The 22,637-nt window shown below is 40.3% G+C and overlaps 2 protein-coding genes across 3 annotated transcripts; one reads left to right on the plus strand and one right to left on the minus strand.

Annotated features, from left to right (window-relative positions):
• Positions 1–27: 27 nt before the first annotated feature.
• Positions 28–13,289, minus strand: senp7b (SUMO specific peptidase 7b). 2 transcript variants are annotated; one of them, XM_028471855.1, is made up of 22 exons: positions 13,085–13,289; positions 11,488–11,596; positions 10,548–10,630; positions 10,376–10,477; positions 8,632–8,681; positions 8,495–8,553; positions 7,197–7,503; positions 7,049–7,119; positions 6,490–6,579; positions 6,374–6,407; positions 6,130–6,300; positions 4,163–4,353; positions 4,004–4,050; positions 3,805–3,921; positions 3,265–3,372; positions 3,001–3,093; positions 2,776–2,846; positions 2,652–2,707; positions 2,515–2,558; positions 2,380–2,448; positions 802–952; positions 28–691 (listed from the first exon to the last, which is right to left on the minus strand). In XM_028471855.1, exons 2-22 carry the CDS (start codon positions 11,593–11,595, stop codon positions 572–574), a joined length of 2,142 nt encoding a protein of 713 aa, XP_028327656.1. In that variant the 5' UTR covers position 11,596; positions 13,085–13,289; the 3' UTR covers positions 28–571. The 2 variants fall into 2 exon arrangements, 1 of the variants encoding a protein (XP_028327656.1); XR_003675886.1 differs by lacking the exons at positions 28–691; positions 2,515–2,558 and having other exon boundaries at positions 873–952; positions 2,380–2,467.
• A 1,196-nt stretch (positions 13,290–14,485) lies between these two features.
• On the plus strand, positions 14,486–21,708 carry f2 (coagulation factor II (thrombin)). The gene is made up of 15 exons (XM_028471143.1): positions 14,486–14,753; positions 15,857–15,937; positions 16,445–16,524; positions 16,642–16,666; positions 16,780–16,845; positions 16,973–17,081; positions 18,014–18,150; positions 18,230–18,523; positions 19,096–19,212; positions 19,295–19,421; positions 19,919–20,086; positions 20,161–20,334; positions 20,439–20,617; positions 21,340–21,410; positions 21,490–21,708. Exons 1-15 carry the CDS (start codon positions 14,702–14,704, stop codon positions 21,643–21,645), a joined length of 1,836 nt encoding a protein of 611 aa, XP_028326944.1. The 5' UTR covers positions 14,486–14,701; the 3' UTR covers positions 21,646–21,708.
• Positions 21,709–22,637: the final 929 nt, after the last annotated feature.

Genomic DNA, 22,637 nt, shown 5'->3' on the forward strand with positions numbered 1-22,637 from the left:
CTCATCTCTAATCCTCAGTTTTTGGGGGTCTGAGGGTTTTTTTTTTTTTTAGTTTGAAAGGAACTGTGAACTTTGACCACAAATACAAACTCAACAAACACGACTAGATCTAGAAGTAGAACCTTCACATCCAGAACCCTTAAACCCACAAGCTCTGAATCCACAAGGGGGTGCGGTTTGTCCTCCATCTGGATTATTTTCAGTGGCTTTCACAAAAACAAAGTCTTAAACCAGTTTAATCTGAGCAAAGATTATCTTTTAACTCCACAGGAGGACTGACGGGGGTCAGACACCACAAACTACAGTCAGACACCAGGAACTACAGTCAGACTAGCGATGTGTGTTATACTTTGAAACAAATTATTTTTCAAATAAATGTAATGAACAAATCTACTCTAAACACGTTAATGTCGTTAAATACGCCCGTTTCAATAAATACCTTGTTTGATGACATCATCACGGATCCACTGCAGGTTAACTTGATGATTTCACAATAAGAGTCGTTAAGATCGTCTTAAATACTTTTATTTAGTACAAATCTATACAAGGGAAGTTAATCATCTATGTGATTTTATTGGTCCGTCCTCAAACTTAAAATCAGATTTCTGATTTCCTGGCGTTTCTGTCGAACCTGTTGCCGCGGAAACCAGTTGTCTAATCGAGGGGGGAGGTCGAAGTGCACCACAGGGTTCTGAGGAGGAAAGTTCAGCACACTCAAAAAACCTCATGTACAAATTTCCATGTTTTCTTCCAGAAATGAACATTTTTTGACATATCTGCCATGCTATATTTGTTGTGTACCTGCATGAAGCTTTGTGCGTACTGCAGCAGGTAAACTCCACAGTCACTGCTGTTGTCTTGTTGTGTTACAATGCAGCGGCTACACGGAGTGTTCAGGTCACTGAAGAGTCTCTGTGTGTTCCTGCGACACTCCCACTCCGTCTGCAGATACCTGAGCACAGGATGCGGGTTACCGCTGTTACCGTGGTACCGACCAGAGGGGTATTCCAGAAAAGTCTATCCATGAACTCTGAGTTAACATGGGAAACTCTGAGTATCCGGTTCCATTACAGCTGGTTTGAGAATGTAAACCTTGAGTTACTTATGTGCAAGAACGCGATAAAAAGCTATCATCAATGGAGCAAAGATAACACGAGCTACCATGGCAACGAGTCGGAAGAGAGCGAGTCAATAGAGGAATATGAGCCTGTTCTAAAGGTGTGTTCACACAGAAAGCCACTTCAGCGACTATAGTCACTTAAATCGCCCGTGATCTTTAACATTGTCGCGCTTTTTGGTCACTTCATCACTTCATCGACCGGGGAATACAATATGTTTGAGAGGGCTGATCACTTCTCCAGTCGTACGTTTACAGCACTTATCATAGACGGCTTAACATGTACTTACGGTTTAAATGATCAACTTACAGAGTTTATAAAGGATGAGTTCACTCACAATATACTTAGAATTTAAAAGGTTTATTCTAGGAGTATTCCACTTTCATTTGGCCCCAGTAAGTAGAGGAAGTGTACAGCCCTCTCAGTGCAGCCACAGCTCTACACACAATGACGACTGCTTCACATTGTGTCACTTACATTGATTTTTAATGTAACGTAGTCGCCACAGTCGTCTGGACGTCCACATTTTTTTTTACTCAGGCTAGATTCAAAACGCTGAACCTATGCTTTCTTTTTCTTTCTCACTGACCCTATGCTTTCAAGCGCACTTCTTTACCCGTTGTGCCACCGTAACATTTGTATTGCGACAATCACTCTACGGTCATTAAGTATATATCCATTAGTATGTCAGTAACATTTATATTGCTGTTCTATCTTTTTAAAGAAATAATGTAAATGTGGAGCCTTAAATGTAATTCCTTTAAATTGACATATTCCTCCTTTACATAATCAACAGGTTTGTATACAGGGAACTTTACTACAGAGCCGTTCACTAAATGCTATACATCCACAATGTTGTAAAGAAAACTACAGTTTAGGAAAAAAATGTAAAGCAGCATAACATTAGTCATGATATGAGCATGTCTGTGGTGTGTGATGTCACTATTGTGTGTCAGAGAAGAGTGTCAAGGTTCATTAAAGTGTTCCTCGAGAAGCGGAGTTCAGGTGGGCGGAGTCAGGTAGAAACTCAGGGTTTCTTAGACAAACCCTGCCAGTGAGCAGGTTCAGTTCATGGAGACTGTTACCATGGTAACAGACTCAAAGTAGAACACACCTCACTTTCAGGAATGGAATATTCAGAATTTCCCTCATTTGAGCCCCAACATACTCAGAGTTTGAACATGACCCGCTTTCTGGAACACCCCCCAGGAGGGTTTCCACGGTAACCTGGTCAGAGTTGAGCAGGAGAACACACACTCACTCTCTGAGGAGATGAGAAACGTTGTTGTGGTTCGTCAGCTTCAGAGAGTCCATGATCAAGATACAGGGTCTAAAAAAACAAACGCACACTTAAAGACAAAAACAAACAAAGCAAACAAATAAAGTGAAGTGTTACCGTTTCAACACTGAGTCCCTGCTGCAGCCCTGCACAGTGCACGACTACACACACACACACACACACACACACACACACACACACACAGTAAGTGCATGTTTATTCATTATAGTGTACATATTTAAAATAGATCTCACCGGAGCTTTTTGTGTTTTCTGAGAGACGTTTGTATCTGCTCCACACTTTGAATGACCTTCACAACAAAGACACAACCACAGTCAGATGCACACGGAAACACACACCAGTTACACACACACTCACCAGCTTCAAAGGTTTCATATTGTTGTTCCTCTAAACCAGGAAAACACACAATCACCAGGAACCAGTGTGACCTGACAAACACAACAATAACACAACTTCAAAGAGAGTTCCAACTCATCAAAGACTAACAAGTTGGCAAAAACAAAGACATGCAAGAAACTGAATACGGATTCTTAAAAAACGAGACGATGGAGAAAAAGGAAGAACAATAAAAGCGACACTCACTCCTGGTTTACAGGAACAAACAGGAAGTGTTTGTCAAAGATGTCCACGTGGCGAGTCCAAGTTTTCACCCTTTGATGTCGAAGCTGTCGATCACTGACACAAGAAACAAGTTTTACTAACCAGTGCAGGTTAGATTAGTCATAACCTAAGCAGCTGTTTACTTTAGTCATGATGAGCTGGTTAGTTAAGGTTGCTCTTAATTAGCTGGATTAGTTTAGTTCTACAGATGGTTAGTGTTGGTTTGCTGCTTCAATTGTGACTCACGGCACTGAGGGATCATCGTCCAATAGTCGCCTGCTCAGCTGTTTGTAGAAGAAACTACTGAAGACGTGAATCTTCAGAGAATCACCTCCACCTTCTACAGACAGATACCTGTTAACAGACAGATACAGACAGTTACAGAGGGATATACACAGATACAGTGATATACACATATACAGACAGTTACAGACAGTGATATACATACACAGATACAGTGATATACACAAATACAGACAATAACAGACAGTGATATACACATATACAAACAGTGATATACACAGATAGACAGTTACATAGAGATATACACAGAAACAGACAGTGATATACACAGTGATATACACAGTCACAGTGATATACACAGATACAGACAGTCACAGACAGTGATATACACAGATACAGTTACAGAGGGATATGCACAGATAGTGATATACACAGATACAGACAGTTACAGAGGGATGTGCACAGATACAGACAGTGATATACACAGATACAGACAGTCACAGACAGTGATATACACAGATACAGACAATGATATAAACCTACTTGAGGTAGAAGTCTATGATTACGTCATTGAGAAACTCTCCGTGGTTCAAACAAAGCAGATCTTCCTCCGTCACTGTGATTCCTCCTTTACAAGGAGCCTTTGGATACTGGATCATACTGTACACACACACACACACACACACATATACAGTATATGCGTTTGAGTGTGAGTGTGCGCGTGTGACTTGCGTGTGTGTACCTTTTTAAGACTTGTTGTGGTTTCTTCTCTCTGGTCTGTTTCGAACTCTGTAGAAAAAACAACATGGACTAAACCCATTAAAACCTGTAAACTAGTTAAACCCAGTGGAAACATGTTGACCTGTGTTAGGGGTAGCGTTGAGGGCGGGGCCTCACTAACCTGTCCTAGCAAGTGTAAAAGGTGCTGGTCCAGAGGGGGGGGACAGCTTTGGACCAGCAGCAGTCCTTCAGTCAAGTCCAGAGAAGAGCAACGGTTTTGGGTCTGGTACTGGTCCAGGATGGAGACCAGCAAGCCAGTCTGAAGGTCCTGCAGCTGCTTTAGAACCAGCAGAACCAGAACACATGGAGGACCTGAAGAACCAGATCTATTCTTTATACGTCTTTAACAAAGGACAGGAACAGATCTATTCTTTATACGTCTTTACCTAATGTCCTTTAACTGGTTTATCATGTTATCAAGGCCCTGGATGTTGTGGGGCTGTCGGGGGCAGTGCCTCTGGATTGGCAGACCGGGGTGGTGGTCCCCCTTTTTAAGAAGGGGGACCGGAGGGTGTGTTCCAATTATAGAGGGATCACACTTCTCAGCCTCCCCGGCAAGGTCTATTCAGGGGTACTGGAGAGGAGGGTCCGCCGGATAGTTGAACCTCGGATTCAGGAGGAGCAATGTGGTTTTCGTCCTGGCCGTGGAACTGTGGACCAGCTCTACACCCTCAGCAGGGTCCTTGAGGGGTCATGGGAATTTGCCCAACCAGTCCACATGTGTTTTGTGGACCTGGAAAAGGCATTTGACCGTGTCCCTAGGGGATTCCTGTGGGGGGTCCTCCGGGAGTATGGGGTATCGAACCTCCTGATAGGAGCTGTTCGTTCCCTGTATGACCGGAGTCAGAGTCTGGTCCGCATTGCCGGCAGAAAGTCGAAATCGTTTCCGGTGAGGGTTGGACTCCGCCAGGGCTGCCCTTTGTCACCGATTCTGTTCATAACTTTTATGGACAGAATTTCTAGGCGCAGTCAGGGCGTTGAGGGGGTCCGGTTCGGGGGCCTCAGTATTGCATCACTGCTTTTTGAAGATGATGTGGTCTTGTTGGCTCCAACATACCGTGACCTTCAACTCTCACTCGATCGGTTCGCAGCCGAGTGTGAAGCGGCCGGAATGAGAATCAGCACCTCCAAATCCGAGTCCATGGTTCTCGACCGGAAAAAGGTGGAGTGCCTTCTCCGGGTTGGAGATGAGGTTCTGCCCCAGGTGGAGGAGTTCAAGTACCTCGGGGTCTTGTTCACGAGTGAGGGAAGGATGGAGCGAGAGATCGACAGGCGGATTGGTGCGGCGTCTGCAGTGATGCGGAGTCTGCACCAGTCCGTCATTGTAAAAAGGGAGCTGAGCCAAAAAGCGAAGCTCTCGATTTACAGGTCGGTCTACGTTCCAAACCTCACCTATGGTCATGAACTTTGGGTCATGACCGAAAGAACAAGATCACGGGTACAAGCGGCCGAAATGAGTTTCCTCCGTAGGGTGGCTGGGCTCTCCCTTAGAGATAGGGTGAGAAGCTCAGTCATTCGGGAGGGGCTCAAAGTAGAGTCGCTGCTCCTCCGCAACGAGAAGAGCCAGATGAAGTGGCTCGGGCACCGAATTAGGATGCCCCCTGAACGCCTCCCTAGTGAGGCGTTCAGGGCACGTCCCTCCGGAAGGAGGCCCCGGGGAAGACCCAGGACAGGCTGGAGAGACTATGTCTCTAGGTTGGCCTGGGAACGTCTCGGGGTCCCCCCGGAAGAACTGGAGGAAGTGGCCGGGGAGAGGGAAGTCTGGGCCTCCCTACTGAGGATGCTGCCCCCGTGACCCGGAAACGGCTAAGCGGGAGAAGATGGATGGATGGATGGATGGATCATGTTCTTAGGGAACTGTATTATTTTTTTAAATGTTATTTATTATGATATTGGTATATATATATATATATATATATATATATATATATATATATAAATAACAACAACAATAAAGTATAAACTGTATTTTGTTGAAGATTCAGAGGAAACTTGTGTCGTTAAACTCGATAAACAACGGTAATTTAAAGACAATAAATCATATATTTATATAATGTGTTTGACTGTGATTGGTCAGGGGTGTGTTACCAGGGTGGGTCTCTCTACGGATGTTGTGTATCTCTCTGTGCAGAACGTGCGACTGAGCATCCGTCACCCACAGCAGCAGCAGAGAGGAGCCGGCCTTGGCCACGCCCCCTCCATACAGACCACAACCTCTGAGCTGAGAGGTTACCACGGTAACCTCACCGTCCTCAGCACCTGAGATAAACACATAGTAAATATACACACGTAAAAAAAAAATCTCTCTCACACACATTGTTGCTATGGTTACCTGTCACAGGTATCAGGATGCCCGTCTCCGTCACCTGAAAGACAAACGTTTTCCTTTCGTTAGGTTTAGTTGTTAATTTTTCTCTCTTTACGTGTGTTTTTTTCACGTTTCCTCACCGTCATCGGCCCGTTAGCGTTGACCTCCATCAGCCCCACGTGAAGAGACGTGAACTCCAGCTGCAGGAAAGATGGTGTCTGCACTTTATTCTGAAAATACAACATCATACCAAGTGTCAGTAGGTTTTAAAATGAAACAAATTATTACATATTATTATAATACAGGGTTCCTACAGTCAAATTAAACTCAATAATTTTTAAAACATTTTATTGCTATTTAAAATTAAATTTAAGACCGACTTCACAGTAAACATTAATTACATAGGGTCTGTTTTTTGTGTCTACTGCAGAAGTGTAACTGGTGACCCCCAAAGTAAACACACAAAAAAACAGACTAAAATAATCAAAATCACAAGATGACTAAAAAAATAGCCAGAAATCTATAAAACAATAAACACAAATACAAAAAAGAAGTTTTAAATTATGTGAAAATATTTCTCAAATTGTTTTTTATTATAACAGCTTTGTACAAAAAGATTATCATAAGAATAAATAATAGATTCCTGTATTTTATAACTTTAGTATGAAAACAATGTTTGGAATAAAAGTGTTATTTTACTTCCTCTGTGTTTCCTCGTTGTCCAATCAGAGACGTCCTGACCTCCTCCTCGTCCTCACTGGACAAAACGACTGAAATCAAAGTTGTCGTTAGTTTACGATGTCGTTAAAGTGTCATTAACAGGTTTCATTTGGTTATTTTTACACACTTGGCTCAGACGGCTGTTCATGTTCCTTCTTCTTCTTCTTCTTCTGTTTCTTCTGTTTGAACTCCAACCATTTCGCTCGTTGACGTTCTTTAACATCCTGCAGCATCAGGCTCTGCCTCTCGCCTCCCGTCGCCGTGGAGACAGAGGACGATGGTCTTTTCCCTCCATTGTTCCTAGTGATGGAGGATGCCGGCTTCCCCCGTCCCATCACCGTGGAGACGGAAGACGACTGTCCAGTTGCAGCCGAAGACAGGAAGTCGTCTTCTGACGAGATCTGTTCAAGGTCCTCAGCACTTCCTGGTTTACTCTAAAACAAACAGGTGTTCTGTTATAAAGCAGGGAACCGTGGGCCCCAGGTAGCCCACATGGACCATGTGAGGGGCCCTCAGGAGCTCTAGTCATCTATAATCTGATTTACTTTCACAACGATAAATACATGATGACAGATGAAGTTATTACTTAGTAGAGTTAAATACTGATGATAAAGTTTTAGTATTAAATGAACCATCTTTAAACATTGTGACAAATGTTTTTAGGTATTTCAGGTCTGGTGTATGGTCAGTGGTATACTGTATATAATATGATAAATATATAAAATATATTTTTAAAAACACAAGGTGGATTTACATTAAAATGTCATTACAATTAAACAATTGCAGAAATTGAGAGAAATAGTGTTTGATGTTTAAAACCTCAACATTTCCTACATTTTTAACCCTCCTATTATCCTCTAACATGACTAACACATGTTACCCATGTGGTCAATCTGACCCCAGGGATATTTACCTCCAGAAAATGATTTTTAGATAATTGTTGACGAGGTTATTTGTGTGTCAGACACTTTGTTTAACTGTTGAATACATAAATAATAACCTTTTGATAATGAAACACAGCTAAATCAGCTTGAGGTCAAATTGACCCCAGAGAAACACCAATGTGTACAATATGTGTTCAGCATATTTAATAAAATATCATCACTATAATTTTATGCTTAATCAAATGTACCCATCAAATTAGGAAAACATGAAAAAAAGAGTCAGTTATTGTTTTTTTGAATGATAAACATTGAACGGGGTCAAATTGAGAAGTTTTTTTCTAACCAGTAACCCTTTGGATCATACAGTAAAAAGGTTATAAATGTCATTATGGCATAAAATGTTTGCTTTGCTCTCACCCAATGCAGACAGCAACTAAGAATTCAAAAATTAATAAAGACATTTAAAAAAAGATCCTTTGTTTCACCTTTATTCTGAAAAAACATTGCACTTTACTGTGAAAGTGAGCTAACAGGAAGTTACCTTCGCTCTGAGTTCAGCCAACGAGTCAACGGAGTTGATGCTGAGACGCTGAGGCGGAGCTTAGAAAGAAAAAAAACACCTGATATTTAATGTCACGACTTAACCTTTACATCCTGTGTTTTATTCTGAAAGCTCACCTGCTGCTTCAGGCGGCAGCAGTCGATCTGACGTTCTCTTTGGGCGCCACCTGGTGGACAGAAAAAGAACCGAAGCTCAAACCAAACTGATAAAGATTAGATCAGATACTCTTTAATATTCTAATCTACGAAGCTCTACGCTATTCTATATACAAAATGTTACTGTATAATCCTCGATAACGCGCTAAAATCATCTACAATTCAAATGTCCATAAAAATATAAAGTATATGTTATTATTTATTGGAAGGTAAGATGCTCTACAAAGCGATGCAATGTTGTAATTTATGATTATCTACCATACTTTAAAAACATTTTTTTTCTCTATAAAATTGGCCACAAATTGAGATCAGTTCTCAGACTGGTACCATTGAACAACATTTCCTTTCAATGTGTGACCTTGACCTTCACTCAAGGTCATATTTAAGGTCAAGGTTAGTCTTCTGTTTGTCCTGCATTACTATTTTCAATGTAATTAGTAAAAATAACAAACTTGTCAACAAACCCAGATACAGGTTATCATTTTAGTCAATTTTTCAAATTGCCAAATACGTATTTGCCTTGTGAATACAGGTCTTGCCTAGTTTTTTGGGTTTTTCTTGTAATTTTGTGTATTTTTCTCTCATCTTCAGCATTTATGTTGTCGGTTTGTGTATTTTTAGGGTCACTTTCTGTATTTTTGTTGTTATTTTCTGTATTTTCCAGTCATTTTGTGTAATTTTGTTGATAGTTTGTGTGTCTTTAAAGCTATTCTGTTAATGCGTTGTTTTTTGTATTTTTGTTGTCATTTTGTTTGTTGTGTCTATCTTTCTTGCTATTTTTGGAATGTTTTGTGTGTGTTTTTATGTACTTTGTGCATTTTGCTGTGAATTTGTGTCTTTGGAGTTATTTTGTGTGTTATGTTGGGCTTTATATTCATTCCAACTCCTTGAAATACAACTTTTGCTGATGTGTTTTGGGGGCTGTGCAAAATTATGTTTGCTCTATGCTATAATGGCTTGACAACATTATACAATGTTCTACAATACAAAGCTCTACTTTGGACCATACATTATTCTACAATATTCCACATGTGATCCTCGGTCTAATTATGTGCGGCCCCCAAAACAAAATAGTAATTCCTGAGTTTGGTAGATACAAGAAGCCCAACATAACACACAAAACTCCAGAAACACAAAAAACAACTGCAAAATGCACAACATGTCAACAGAAGTATACAAAATGATAACAAAGACACACTTTACAACCACTTAAACATAAAATGACTACAAAAACAACAACATAAACAAAAGGTCTTCAAAGACACACAAAATTGCCCAAAATGACAGAAAAATACTAAAAATGACAACAATAACACAGGGACTATAACCAAACCAAACTAATTACTCACAAAACACAGAAAAAGGCAACAAAAAATTGCAATTTTGACAAAAAAAATAAGCAAAATAAATTTAAAAACACTCAAAAATGTCTAAAAACTAAAATAAACCACCAAGAAAACCCACACAAAAGGACGACAAAGACAAAATCCTTTGTTCTTTCCTGAATTAATGCTTAGATTGGTCATTATTGTAAAAATGCAAACATGAATGTTGACAGTGTGGCCCTCAGATCAGAAAATCTCATTTTTGTGGCCCCGCCCTGATAGAAGTTGTCCATCTCTGCTCTACGTTATTCTACAATACGATGCTTTTTTTTTTTTTTTACATTATACTGATCAAAAGTTTAATATTATTGTTAACAAACCCATTTGTGACTCCGCCCCCTGAGGCTCCACCCCTGCCTCTTGCTGCTGTGTGATTGGCTCCTGGGATTCCGAGCAGAGATTTAACGACATCGGAGAAACTCCTGAAAACAGATTTATGTCAGCGTGGTTTTAACACACAACACAGCACACAGCAGGGGGCGCTGCACTCACCTCCTGTTGTCTGAGCCTAATGAGCTCCCAGCATGCAACCTGCTCACCCCGCCACCATTCCTGCCGGGTCGATCGCCGTAACCCTGCCAACAACAACAAGAATAATAAAAACAGTGAGAGGTAAATAACACAAACTGGGACATTTTGGAAAATATATGATACAGATTTACATTAAAAATATAAAGCCAATTCTCATTATCAAAGGCTATAAAAACAGAAATAATTGAACTAATGTATGGACATCAACTGCAGCAAGTTTGGTGATAATAATAAACAATAAGCTAAAGATACACATGTTTAGGACAAAAAAGTTCAGGCTGAATCCCACTTTGCCAATAAACACATATCCATTTTTATTCAGGTTTCTGCTGTGCCATGCGTAATGCTAGTATTGGTTCCACTTTTTGGTGCCGTTACGTGTGTGTCTAGTTCAGCAATGCTTTGACCATTCACATGGTTTGACACAATGTTGTAAAGCTCAGACCTTGTAGAAATTGGTGATATCAAACACTGTGGGAGTGGCTTTAGCCCTGGCCAATCAGAGCTGGGTAAAGGAGGGACCGGCCATTTTACGCACGAGCACAAAGCATTCATTGGACAGAATTCTCGACTAAGAAGTGCTCAGATGTGTGAAATGGCGGTGTTTATCTGACAACATGATTTAGATTTTACAAAATATGGAGTTTTGTTCACATTGGAGCAACTTTTGATCAGAAACAGCAAAGATAAGACACTTCCACAATTCCACCTTAATTAGTGTAAATTTGGGCTTTGATAACAATGTAATACCACCTTAAATCAAACACCTTATCACAACATTCTTTTAAAACTACTCTACATGTAGGCCTGAATATAACCATATTAGTATTTCATACCGCCTTAAATAAGACACATTATGACTAAGTGTTTGCAGCACCAGCTTTTATAACAGTAATACCACCTTAACTGAAGGGGCTGGGTCCTGGAGGCGGGACAAAGGTGACAGTATGTGAAGGTGGGCGGAGTCATCAGCCTGTTTTCTTTTCGGTATTTTAAATGCAGTGTTCATCCTGGAAACACAGAGTTTTTGTTTTGACATGACTTTTACTTTGAAAGACCAACCAACACAACAATACGGTCGTGACATAATAATCTATGAACAATTAAACACATTTATTGAAATTACTGCCAAACAATATGAACAATATGAAGGGTCTTAAGATATTACAGTAGATTTAAATGATTATTCAATCGTGTGAAAACATTGCATTCTTTCAAATACATTTTGAATAAATTCAATACAATTGTGTTTATCAGTTTCAATATAAATACACATTTAATTTTTCTTTTTGTTTTTAAAGGTAATATTTGAGTAACGTCCTTCTTACATCAGTGTCACGTTCAGATTCCTTCATAATGACGATGTTTAATTAAAAAAAATATCCACATTTGTTTCTTTGAAAATGAAAAATAGAAGATGTTATTTGACATTTACTATGTAAATGTCCCTAACTGACTCATCACGCTATTAAAGCTGTTAAACAACAAGGTTATACACGCGCCACGAGTGTTTGTGTGTGCTTGCACTACAAGTGTTTGTGTGAGTGCAGAATGTTTGTGTGTGCATTCATCTTGAGTGTTTGTGTGTGTGTGAGCGCAGAGTGTGCGTGCGTGTAGTGTTTGCGTGTGTGCAGTGTTTGTGTGCGCGCACCACAAGTGTTTGTGTGTGTGCCCCACTAGTGTTTGTGTGCCCGCACCATGAGTGCTTGCGTGTGTGCACCACGAGCGTTTGTGTGTGTGCACCATAAGTGTTTGTGTGTGTGCCCCACTAGTGTTTGTGTGCCCGCACCATGAGTGTTTGTGTGTGCGCACCATAAGTGTTTGTGTGTGCGCACCATAAGTGTTTGTGTGTGTGCACCACTAGTGTTTGTGTGTGTGCACACCATAAGTGTTTGTGTGCGCACCATAAGTGTTTGTGTGTGCACCATAAGTGTTTGTGTGTGCGCACCATAAGTGTTTGAGTGCCCGCACCATGACTGCTTGCGTGTGTGAGTGCAGTGTTTGTGTGTGCATTCACCTTGAGTGTTTGAGTGTGTGAACGCACGTGTGTTTTTAATTGGGCTAAATCGGTAGTTAATCGACCACAGCCAATCGCAGCCCTCCTTACTGAAGGGTAGGGTAGCACTCACCTGGTTCCAGGCTGATTTATTTAGCAACAGTTTGTAGAAATATTATTTATATACACAACAGGAGCTTTAACAACACACGTCAATATAATATATTAGATAATGCTACACCAGACTGTATGATAAATATATTGTTTAAAAATAATAATCACATTCAGACAACTAACATGAAGACTGACTTGTTTTAAGTTTTATATGTCAATATTTTTCAGTTTAGATAAATAGTGAAACGGAAGGTTGATTTAACTTTGTTTTATAGTCTTTTGTGAGTGGTGAGCATTAGCATTATTAGCCCTTAGGTACAAGAAAGTGACTTGAAGCCGAACATGTTAAAATGTGTATTTTCTCTATGGAGTTCCGTAAGGCTCAGACCTGCTGTTAGCTCCGGTGGCTAATGGCGCGGCTAACCGGCTCTCCGCGAGCTGCTCGGTCCTGTGAAGGCGGCTTCTGCTCGGTCACCGTGGGTTGTGGTTCCCAGGTTTACCGCAGCAAAGAATTCGCACCATTTAGAGCAAAACAGAGAAAAGCGTCCATCGGTCAGGAAACTACAGCTGCTAATGACGTCACGTCAGCAGCACGATACGGAAATCTGTGACGTCACTCTTGGGTCAGGGCTTTTTCCTCCTACATTTTTAAAAATTTTGTTAAAAATGTGAATAATGGTATTAAATAAAAATAATTTGTAGATGGAATAAAACTTGTATTTTATTTTAACCAAATTAGTTAATTTCACGTAAAATAAATAAATAAATAAAAAATAAATTTTGTTTTTGAGAGAAAAAAAAAGGGAATTTCTGTGTAATTTTTAATTTGACAAATAACCAGATGCATTATATTACACAGTTAATCGCAGACCACTTTAAGTTCAACTTTATATAAGGATAAACCAATAAATTTACCATCAATTATTCATAATCATTTATAATTAGGGTTTAGAGTTAAATATTCAAGATGGTATTTATGATAGGACACAGAAACGTGATTTTCTGTGTCAAAGTAATTTTTGTGTAACTTCAGTTGTTTTAAGTATTTTGTATCATTTGTGTATTCTGTTTTTGATATGAATTTGTGTATTTACTTTGTGGGTCTTACAAAAACAGAGAATGAAAATGTAGATTAATATTTTAAACTCATTTTAGACTATTGATTATTTTCTGAAGGTCACAATTGTTGAGTGGTAGACACGATTTAACTTTATTTTGTGTTTTAAAATACACTTTGTTGACTCAATAAATCTTTTAACAATAATTTGTGGCCACAAATTAATAAGCCATGATTACGAAATCTGTGGACACAAAATACTAATTTATGGCCACTAATTATTAATTTGTGATGACAAAATACTAATTTGTGGCCACCAAACACAATTTTGTTTTTGCTGTGATAGTAAAATGTGTTTGGCAGGGGGCCACAGAATTTAGTTTTCCTGAAAAACATTGAAACCAAATTAGGAAGGAATAATAGGAACCACAACACACACATAATGGCTTCAAAAACACACAAGAAGAACAAAACAGCACTAAATAAAACACCAAAAACACACAAAATGACCCAAAGAAAAATACTAAAAATTAATAAAAACAAAATTATATCAAAACGACAGAAAAACAACACGAAAACGACTCCAAAATCACACAAAACTACAAGAAAATACAACAAGACCGTTAGCAATGTAACGGGTTAGCCAGTGTAGCTAGCTGATGGCAGTCAGTGGCTCTTCAGGGGGTCAAAGGTCAGATTTTTGCAGACTTTCACCTACAGGTCAATATTTACCGTGTGCGGCCGATCAATGAGCGTGGTCAGCTCTGGTCTCAGGAACACACGCGTACGTGTGTGTGTGTGTGTGTGTGTGTGTACAAAGTGAGTCAACGCAAACACCCAACATGTCGCTGATACTTTGACCTGTCAGTCAACACGAGCAGAGACGGAACAGACCAGAGGGAGGAACAGACGGAGCTGGACCTGGTTCTAGAGGTTCTAGAGGTTCTGATGGAGCGTTTGCTGGTTCTGCTGCTGGTCCTGCCCTGTGCAGCCCAACATGGTATCAACGTATCATCTATTGAGTATCTATCAGTAATAAGATCTGTTATTAGTCACTAACTAAGCTTCTGATCCATCACCTTAAATTCAAACGCTAAATTATTTTCTCAAGCATTTTCTTGTTTTGTGTTTACGCAAAAGTTTTATTTCATCAATTTTTGAACGCTTCCTAATTTGTTTTTCCATTCGTTTGTTTTAACGTTGTATATTTCTTTGTTTATTTGTAGTTTTTCCATTAGTTCATCTGTTAATTTCACATTTTTCATTTGTTTATTTGTTCGTTTACATTTTTGTGTTTGGTTTGTTTTTTACGTTATTTTTTTTTTTACGTATTTTTTTTCAGGTTTATATTACATTTGGTTTCATGTTTGTTTTGTATTGTTTATATATAAATATATATTTGCACTAGATGTCAAATTGCTGTTTTTGTTATATTGTACTATAATATGATATTCCAGTTAGAAACAGTTTAACGTGTTCTTAATCTTGAGTATAGTTAAAGTTAACAAGTCAACATGAAATAAAGTTAAAAGTATATTGTAATGTATATTATAACAAAAAGTGCTCATTTAAATGAAAGTGAGAATAAAGCTTTAAGTATAGACTAAAAGTTTACTTAATTAATATTTATAGTATACATAAAGTGTACGTTTGGGCTATTTTAGTCCCAAGAAGTAATGAGTAAGTGTACTGAGCAAAATATACTTCAAGTATACTTAAGTGTACTTAGTATAATGTGCTTCAGGTATAGTTTGTTAATTCGTGCTAAATAAGCTAGTGCTAGTCATTTTTTCCCTTTTTGTTTGTTCATCAGTTTGTTTTTGTTAATATCCAAATGTTTTTATATCGTGTCATTTTATGTTTTACTCTTATTTCTAAGGTTCTTTTGACTTTAATGACTTTGTTGTTTACAGCTATGTTTTTACTTATGTTTTAGGGTTATTTATGGTTTCACTCTCAACCTTTGTATGTTGTCAAGTCTGTTAAAACCTCAACAGCAGCGGCTAAGCTATTAGCGCTAGCACCTTGAGAGCTAGTTAGCTCACTAGTGCTAACTAGCTAATGCTAAGTAACCACAGTAACCACTCTGCTCTTCTTCTGTAGTTTTCTTTCACAGACAGCAGGCCTCACAGGTACTGACCAGGAACAGACGAGCCAATCAGGTGTTTGAAGAGATGAAACCAGGTACAGACAGACACAACTACAGACGCACAACTACAGACTCACAACTACAGGTGCACAACTGACTACAGACGCACCGCACAAACAACAGACACACGACTACAGAAAAACAACGGACACAACTACAGACAAACAACTGACACACAACTACAGACAAACAACTGACACACAACTACAGACAAATAACAGACACACAACACACAGACTAAAAAAATTTAATTATTACTACAGACCAGTGTTGGGGTCAATTACAATTACGTCTTCACTTATCCATGTTCAATTACAACTCAATTATGATTATGATGACAACTTTTTCCAATTACAACTAAAATTACAGTTATTTCCCTGAAAGTCAATTACAATTCTGTTCTCAATTACAAAAGTTCAAATTTAATTAATCACAATTACTGAGCCTTTAAGAGCAACAGATTTTTTGAATTACAATTATAATTATATCATATTAGTAATTAAACTCAGTGTGTGTGTGTGTGTGTGTGTGTGTGTTGTAAGGTAACCTGGAGAGAGAGTGTGTAGAGGAAATCTGTGACCATGAAGAAGCCAGAGAAGTGTTTGAACAAAACGACAAAACGGTAAAAAAAAACAACAACCCACAAACTCACACATACTGTACATACCTACACACACACTGAAACACACACACACACACACACACACACACACAATGATGATGTTGTGTTTTTCCACAGGAGAGGTTCTGGACCAGATATCTCGGTACTTACTCCTCCAGTGTCGCCTCCTGTTTGTTTTCGATATTTAGTACATCATGTAAGCACAATATCAAAATGTGTGTGTGTGTGTGTGTGTGTGTGTGTGTGTGTGTGTAGACTGTAAAGGAACTGAAACTTCAAGAACTCAGCAGAACATCGAGCTGGTCAGACAGTGTATACAAGGTACAAAAAACCAACTAACAACAAAATAGACACACAGACAGTTAAAGTAAATGTATAATTGTATTACTGTGTGTGTGTGTGTGCGTGTGTGTGTGTGTGTGTGTGTGTGTGTGTGTGTGTGTGTTAGGTCAGTGTATATCTGGTCAGGGTTTGAACTACGAGGGAAACATAAACATCACTAAATCAGGTCGAATGTGTCAGTACTGGAGGCATAGCTTCCCCCATCCAATCAGCAGGTAACTAACCCGTCAACAGGTAACTAACCCGCCAACAGGTAACTAACCCGTCAACAGGTAACTAACCCATCAACAGGTAACTAACCCATCAACAGATGACTAACCCACCAACAGGTAACTAACCCGTCAACAGGTAACTAACCCGTCAACAGGTAACTAACCCATCAACAGATGACTAACCCACCAACAGGTAACTAACCCGTCAACAGATGACTAACCCACCAACAGGTAACTAACCCGCCAACAGGTAACTAACCCGTCAACAGGTAACTAACCCGTCAACAGGTAACTAACCCACCAACAGGTAACTAACCCGTCAACAGGTAACTAACCCGTCAACAGGTAACTAACCCACCAACAGGTAACTAACCCATCAACAGATGACTAACCCACCAACAGGTAACTAACCCGTCAACAGGTAACTAACCCGTCAACAGGTAACTAACCCGTCAACAGGTAACTAACCCATCAACAGATGACTAACCCACCAACAGGTAACTAACCCGTCAACAGATGACTAACCCACCAACAGGTAACTAACCCACCAACAGGTAACTAACCCACCAACAGGTAACTAACCCGTCAACAGGTAACTAACCCACCAACAGGTAACTAACCCGTCAACAGGTAACTAACCCACCAACAGGTAACTAACCCGTCAACAGGTAACTAACCCGTCAACAGGTAACTAACCCACCAACAGGTAACTAACCCGTCAACAGGTAACTAACCCACCAACAGGTAACCCCTCAGCAGGTTATTAACTCATTAGCAAGTTATTAACCCATTAGCAGGTTAATTAGCCATTAGCAAGTTATTAACCTAGGGTATTAACACATTAGCAGGTTATTAACCCATCAACAGCTAACTGTCAGTAGATAAGTAACCAGTCAGATGCATATTTACCTGTACCTGTTGAATAACCTGTGTAGGGAGTTCAACGTGTCCGAGCCTAATAGCGTTCTGGAGGAGAACTTCTGCAGGAACCCTAATGGTGGTGCAGACGGTCCGTGGTGTTTCACTCAGGATCCGTCAGTGCAGAAGGAGGCGTGCAGAGTTCCTGTCTGTGGTACGGTTCTTGCCCTACCCCCTCATGCATTTACATCAAGTAAACAACAACAACAACAACCTCCTGTGTCACCTTTCAGGTCAAGACTTTGTCCCGCCAACTGTTGCCCCCAAACAAATCAGATTCACCGAGTGTCTGCCCAGCTATGGCGTGGATTACAGCGGCGATCTGAACATTACAAAGAACGGTCACTCCTGCCTGCGCTGGTCATCACCAGAAGCTGTGACGTTGAGCCAAGACAAAGACTTTATCCCCGAGGTCGACCTGCAGGGCAACCGTTGCCGTAACCCAGACAATGACCCTGAAGGACCTTGGTGCTACGTCGAGGTGTCTGGAAACATCACCGTGGATTACTGCGACATGGAGCTATGTGGTAAAACACACATCTTTACCGTAACCTTCACCGAGGCCGTGACCTTCTCTAATCTTTCCGATAACCTTTAACGTTACCTGTACCTTGAACCGTACCTGTAAGGCTAGTTAGTGACCTTTAACTTTATCTTCTCTGAAACCTTTTCTGGAATCTTTACTCTTACCTTTAATTTTGATTTTATCATAACCTTTACCATAAATTTGACCTTGAAAGTGAAAACCGTGAACAGAACCACTAACATTACCTGTACAGAGATCTTTGTCATGAACATAACTCGTTAAATTGATCAGTGACCTTCATTCATGTCCTTTATCTTTCTGAACTTTACACAGACCTTTACAGCAATCGTTTTCATTAGCTTTAGCATAACCTTCACTGTGACCTTGAACTTGGTTTAGAAAATTTAGCGGTGACCTTCATCGGCAACCTTTATCTTTCTGACCTTTACCCAGTACTTAATAATGTCTATTGTGATGGGTCACAACCTATTTTGTGCTACAGATCAATTGTAGAAGGCCATTTTTTCTGCGCACAGGGTTGAGTGTGTATGTATGTACCTTTGACCTCCACAGACGACCCTCTGGTCAGTGAAGATGATACCACAGTGACTGAAGGTCGTGAACGCTCTGTTCTGGGTGAAAAAAGAAAAATATTCTTTAACCCTCGAACCTTTGGGAATGGTGAAATTGGTGAGTACCTTCACCAGCTAACCAACTAGTTGGACCTTGTAAATGTGGTATCCGGCCCGCTCTCTGATTTGTTGTTTGGCAGTGTGTGGAGTTCGACCTCTGTTTGAGACAATGGACAAAGAGGATGGGAAGGAAGCAGTGCTCATGGACTCGTACAGAGAACAGCGTATCGTTGGTGGCGACGATGCTGAGGTGGCCTCGGCTCCATGGTAACCATACATAACCCTTTACCCCAGAAGGTTCATGTATCGTATCATGGCGATACAACTAAACTGGTTTTCCAACATGTGGATTCATCAAAACACCCTCAGAGATATAATGCTTTTATTTTGAAGGGAATATACTAATAGTCGTTAGCACATCTGCCTTCCAGCAAGAATGTCTTGTGTTCAAGCCCCGAGGTGGACAGTTTGGACCTTTCTATGTGGAGTTTGCATGTTCTCCCAGTGTTTGCATGGGTTTTCTTAATGTACACTGTCTGGTTTCCTCCCACCATTGAAAAACATGAATGTTAACCATTTTTAACCTGTGTGAATAGTTTTCTGTATGTTTATGGTAAGCATCAGCAGACCTCCACGATGAACAATCAGTCAATGTGTTCTTTATCGTCACTAAATCAGTCTTTGTGCCGTTTCATTTTATAGATAAGGATAGTTTAACCATAGTACCAATGACACTGAGGTTGAACGGTTGTTCTGGTGTTCAGGCAGGTGATGCTGTACAAACGCAGCCCTCAGGAACTGCTGTGTGGAGCCAGTCTGGTCAGCGATGAGTGGATCGTTACAGCCGCTCATTGCCTGCTCTACCCACCCTGGAACAAGAACTTTAGCACCGGAGACATCCTGGTCCGCCTGGGAAAACACAACCGAGCCAAGTAGGGCCTCCTGCACTGATCTATGCCCCATCCCCTCCGCTCCTTACACAGCTGCCCTTTGCACTGTCGCTCAGGTTCGAGCGCGGCACAGAGAAGATCGTGGCCATTGATGAAATCATCGTCCACCCCAAGTACGACTGGAAGGTCAACTTGAACCGAGACATTGCTCTACTACACATGAGACGACCGATTCAGTTTACAAACGAGATACATCCGGTGTGCCTCCCCAACAAGAAGGTCGCCCGACTGTAAGAGTGACAACACAATATCTCAGACTATCCTTGTCTTCTTTAAAACCAGTGGAGTCCAACTGGTCATAAAAATAAAATGCTGACATGTCTTTTGTCCACAGGCTGATGACTCAGGGCTTTAAGGGTCGAGTGACAGGTTGGGGAAACCTGAAAGAAACCTGGAATCCAGCAGCCAGGAATTTACCAACAGTTCTCCAACAAATTCACCTTCCCATCGTCGACCAGGACATCTGCAGGAGCTCCACACAAGTCAAGATCACAGACAACATGTTCTGTGCTGGTAAAACCCTCTCTGCTCGTTCCTCAATCTTTCAGAACAATAAAGAGTTGTACAGTAATGAAACCTGGTGAGGTGGTTAATAATGTTCATCTCAGAAAACACTAAAAAGACTTCATTAACAGCAACAAAAGTCAGTTTATTAGATACTCAGGTTTCAGGTCTGATATGGTAATTTTCACTACACATTAATAAGATCATACCGGGGTCGGATCGGATTCTTCAATGGTCCCCAAATGGACGACATGCCTAAGTACATTAGCGACAAGGTTATTCACAATTTTTGATGCAGTCATTACCTTGATCCCTTTAACAGGCGCCACTTTTTTATAAGTTTATGAATATTTTGGAGATCTCGAACCCTCTGTGGGTTGATGGAGTCGCTGTCAGATCTTCTTGTTGAGATGTTACTGTCAGAAGAGCAACGCAACTCTTCATGTTTTCATTTATTCTCAGTTTGGTGCAAAAACAGAAAGTTCTTCAGTTCATCCCTTTGAATAAAAACTTAAAATGATCTAAAACCCAACATTCATTTTCACACTGAACATCATCCAGTTCTTCTGGATCTCAGTGATTCCTGATAACTCTAACGATTCTTTGATGATTGTCTATTAATTCTGATTCTGTGACGATTCTTTTATTATCAACTGATTCGTGATGATTCTTTGATGATGATTCCTTGATACTTCCCTAATTATTCACCGGTTCTTCTCTCCGTATCGTAGGTTTTAAACCGGACGAGTCAGAACGGGGAGATGCCTGTGAGGGCGACAGCGGTGGTCCGTTCGTGATGAAGGTGCGGCTCCTCTTATTGAAAGCCTGTTGGTCAGTTAAGGGCGCTTTTACATGCTTCTTCTTCTTCTTCTTCTGTGCAGCACCCAACAGAGAAACGCTGGTATCAAATGGGCATCGTGTCGTGGGGCGAAGGCTGCGACCGCGATGGGAAGTACGGCTTCTACACTCACTTGTTCAGGATGACTCGCTGGATGAGGAAAGTCATTGAGCGATCAGCGGCAAGCAACGATGATTAAAACACGATCTTAGCTTTAACTACCTGTTCAGCTCCACTGATAATAAAAGATGATCCAAACTTGGCTCCTGGTTCTTATTTAGAGGTTAGGAAACAACGATCCAAACTGCACAACATCAAAGTCACATTATTCCAACTCAGGAATCCTGTCTGTTTCAACACCCTGTCCTGTCAGTAATACAGTATATATTATATGGACTCCTCCCTCATGTTTCCACTCAGGTGTTCCACATCTCCTGTTAGCCTTCCCTGCAGTAGTTAAGGTTTGTTTGATTAAGTGTTTGTCGGGGCATTGTTTCCTATCTAATTCCAACCATGTTACCCATTAGTCGCGTTCTTGAGCATGTTTCTTTGAGTACGTCAGTTTGGATGGACTCTCATTTATAATTTCTTGGGTTTTTATTTGTCCCATGTTGCTCCTGCGAAGGGGTATTCCAGAAAGCAGGTTATGTTGGGGCTCAAATAAGGGAAACTGAATTTCCGATTCCTGAAAATGAGGTAAGTTCTACTTTGAGTCTGTTACCATGGTAACATTCTCCATGAACTGAACCTGCTCGCTGGGTTATTACCTGGCTCCGCCCACCTGAACACCGCTTCTCAAGGAACACTTTAATTAGCCTCGACACTCTTCAGTATCACACACAGACATGCTCATATCATTACTAATGTTATGCTGCTTTACGGTTTTTTTGCAAACTGTAGTTTTCTTTACAACATTGTGGATGTAGATAATTTAGTGAACGGCTCTGTATGCAGAACAATCAGAAAGGTTGTTCTGCATTAAAACATCTACTGACGTCTGTAGTAAAGTTCCCTGGATACAAACATGTGGATAATGTAAAGGAGAAATATGTCAATTTAAAGGAATTACATTCAAGGCTCCACATTTACATTATTTCTTTTAAAACATCGAAGAGCAATATGATTGTTACTGAAATACTAATGGATATATACTTAATGAATGTACAGTGTGTGTGGCGGTGTCACAGGTTA

The sequence above is a fragment of the Gouania willdenowi genome, chromosome 2 (genome assembly GCF_900634775.1).
Source record: "Gouania willdenowi chromosome 2, fGouWil2.1, whole genome shotgun sequence".
NCBI lineage: Eukaryota > Metazoa > Chordata > Actinopteri > Blenniiformes > Gobiesocidae > Gouania > Gouania willdenowi.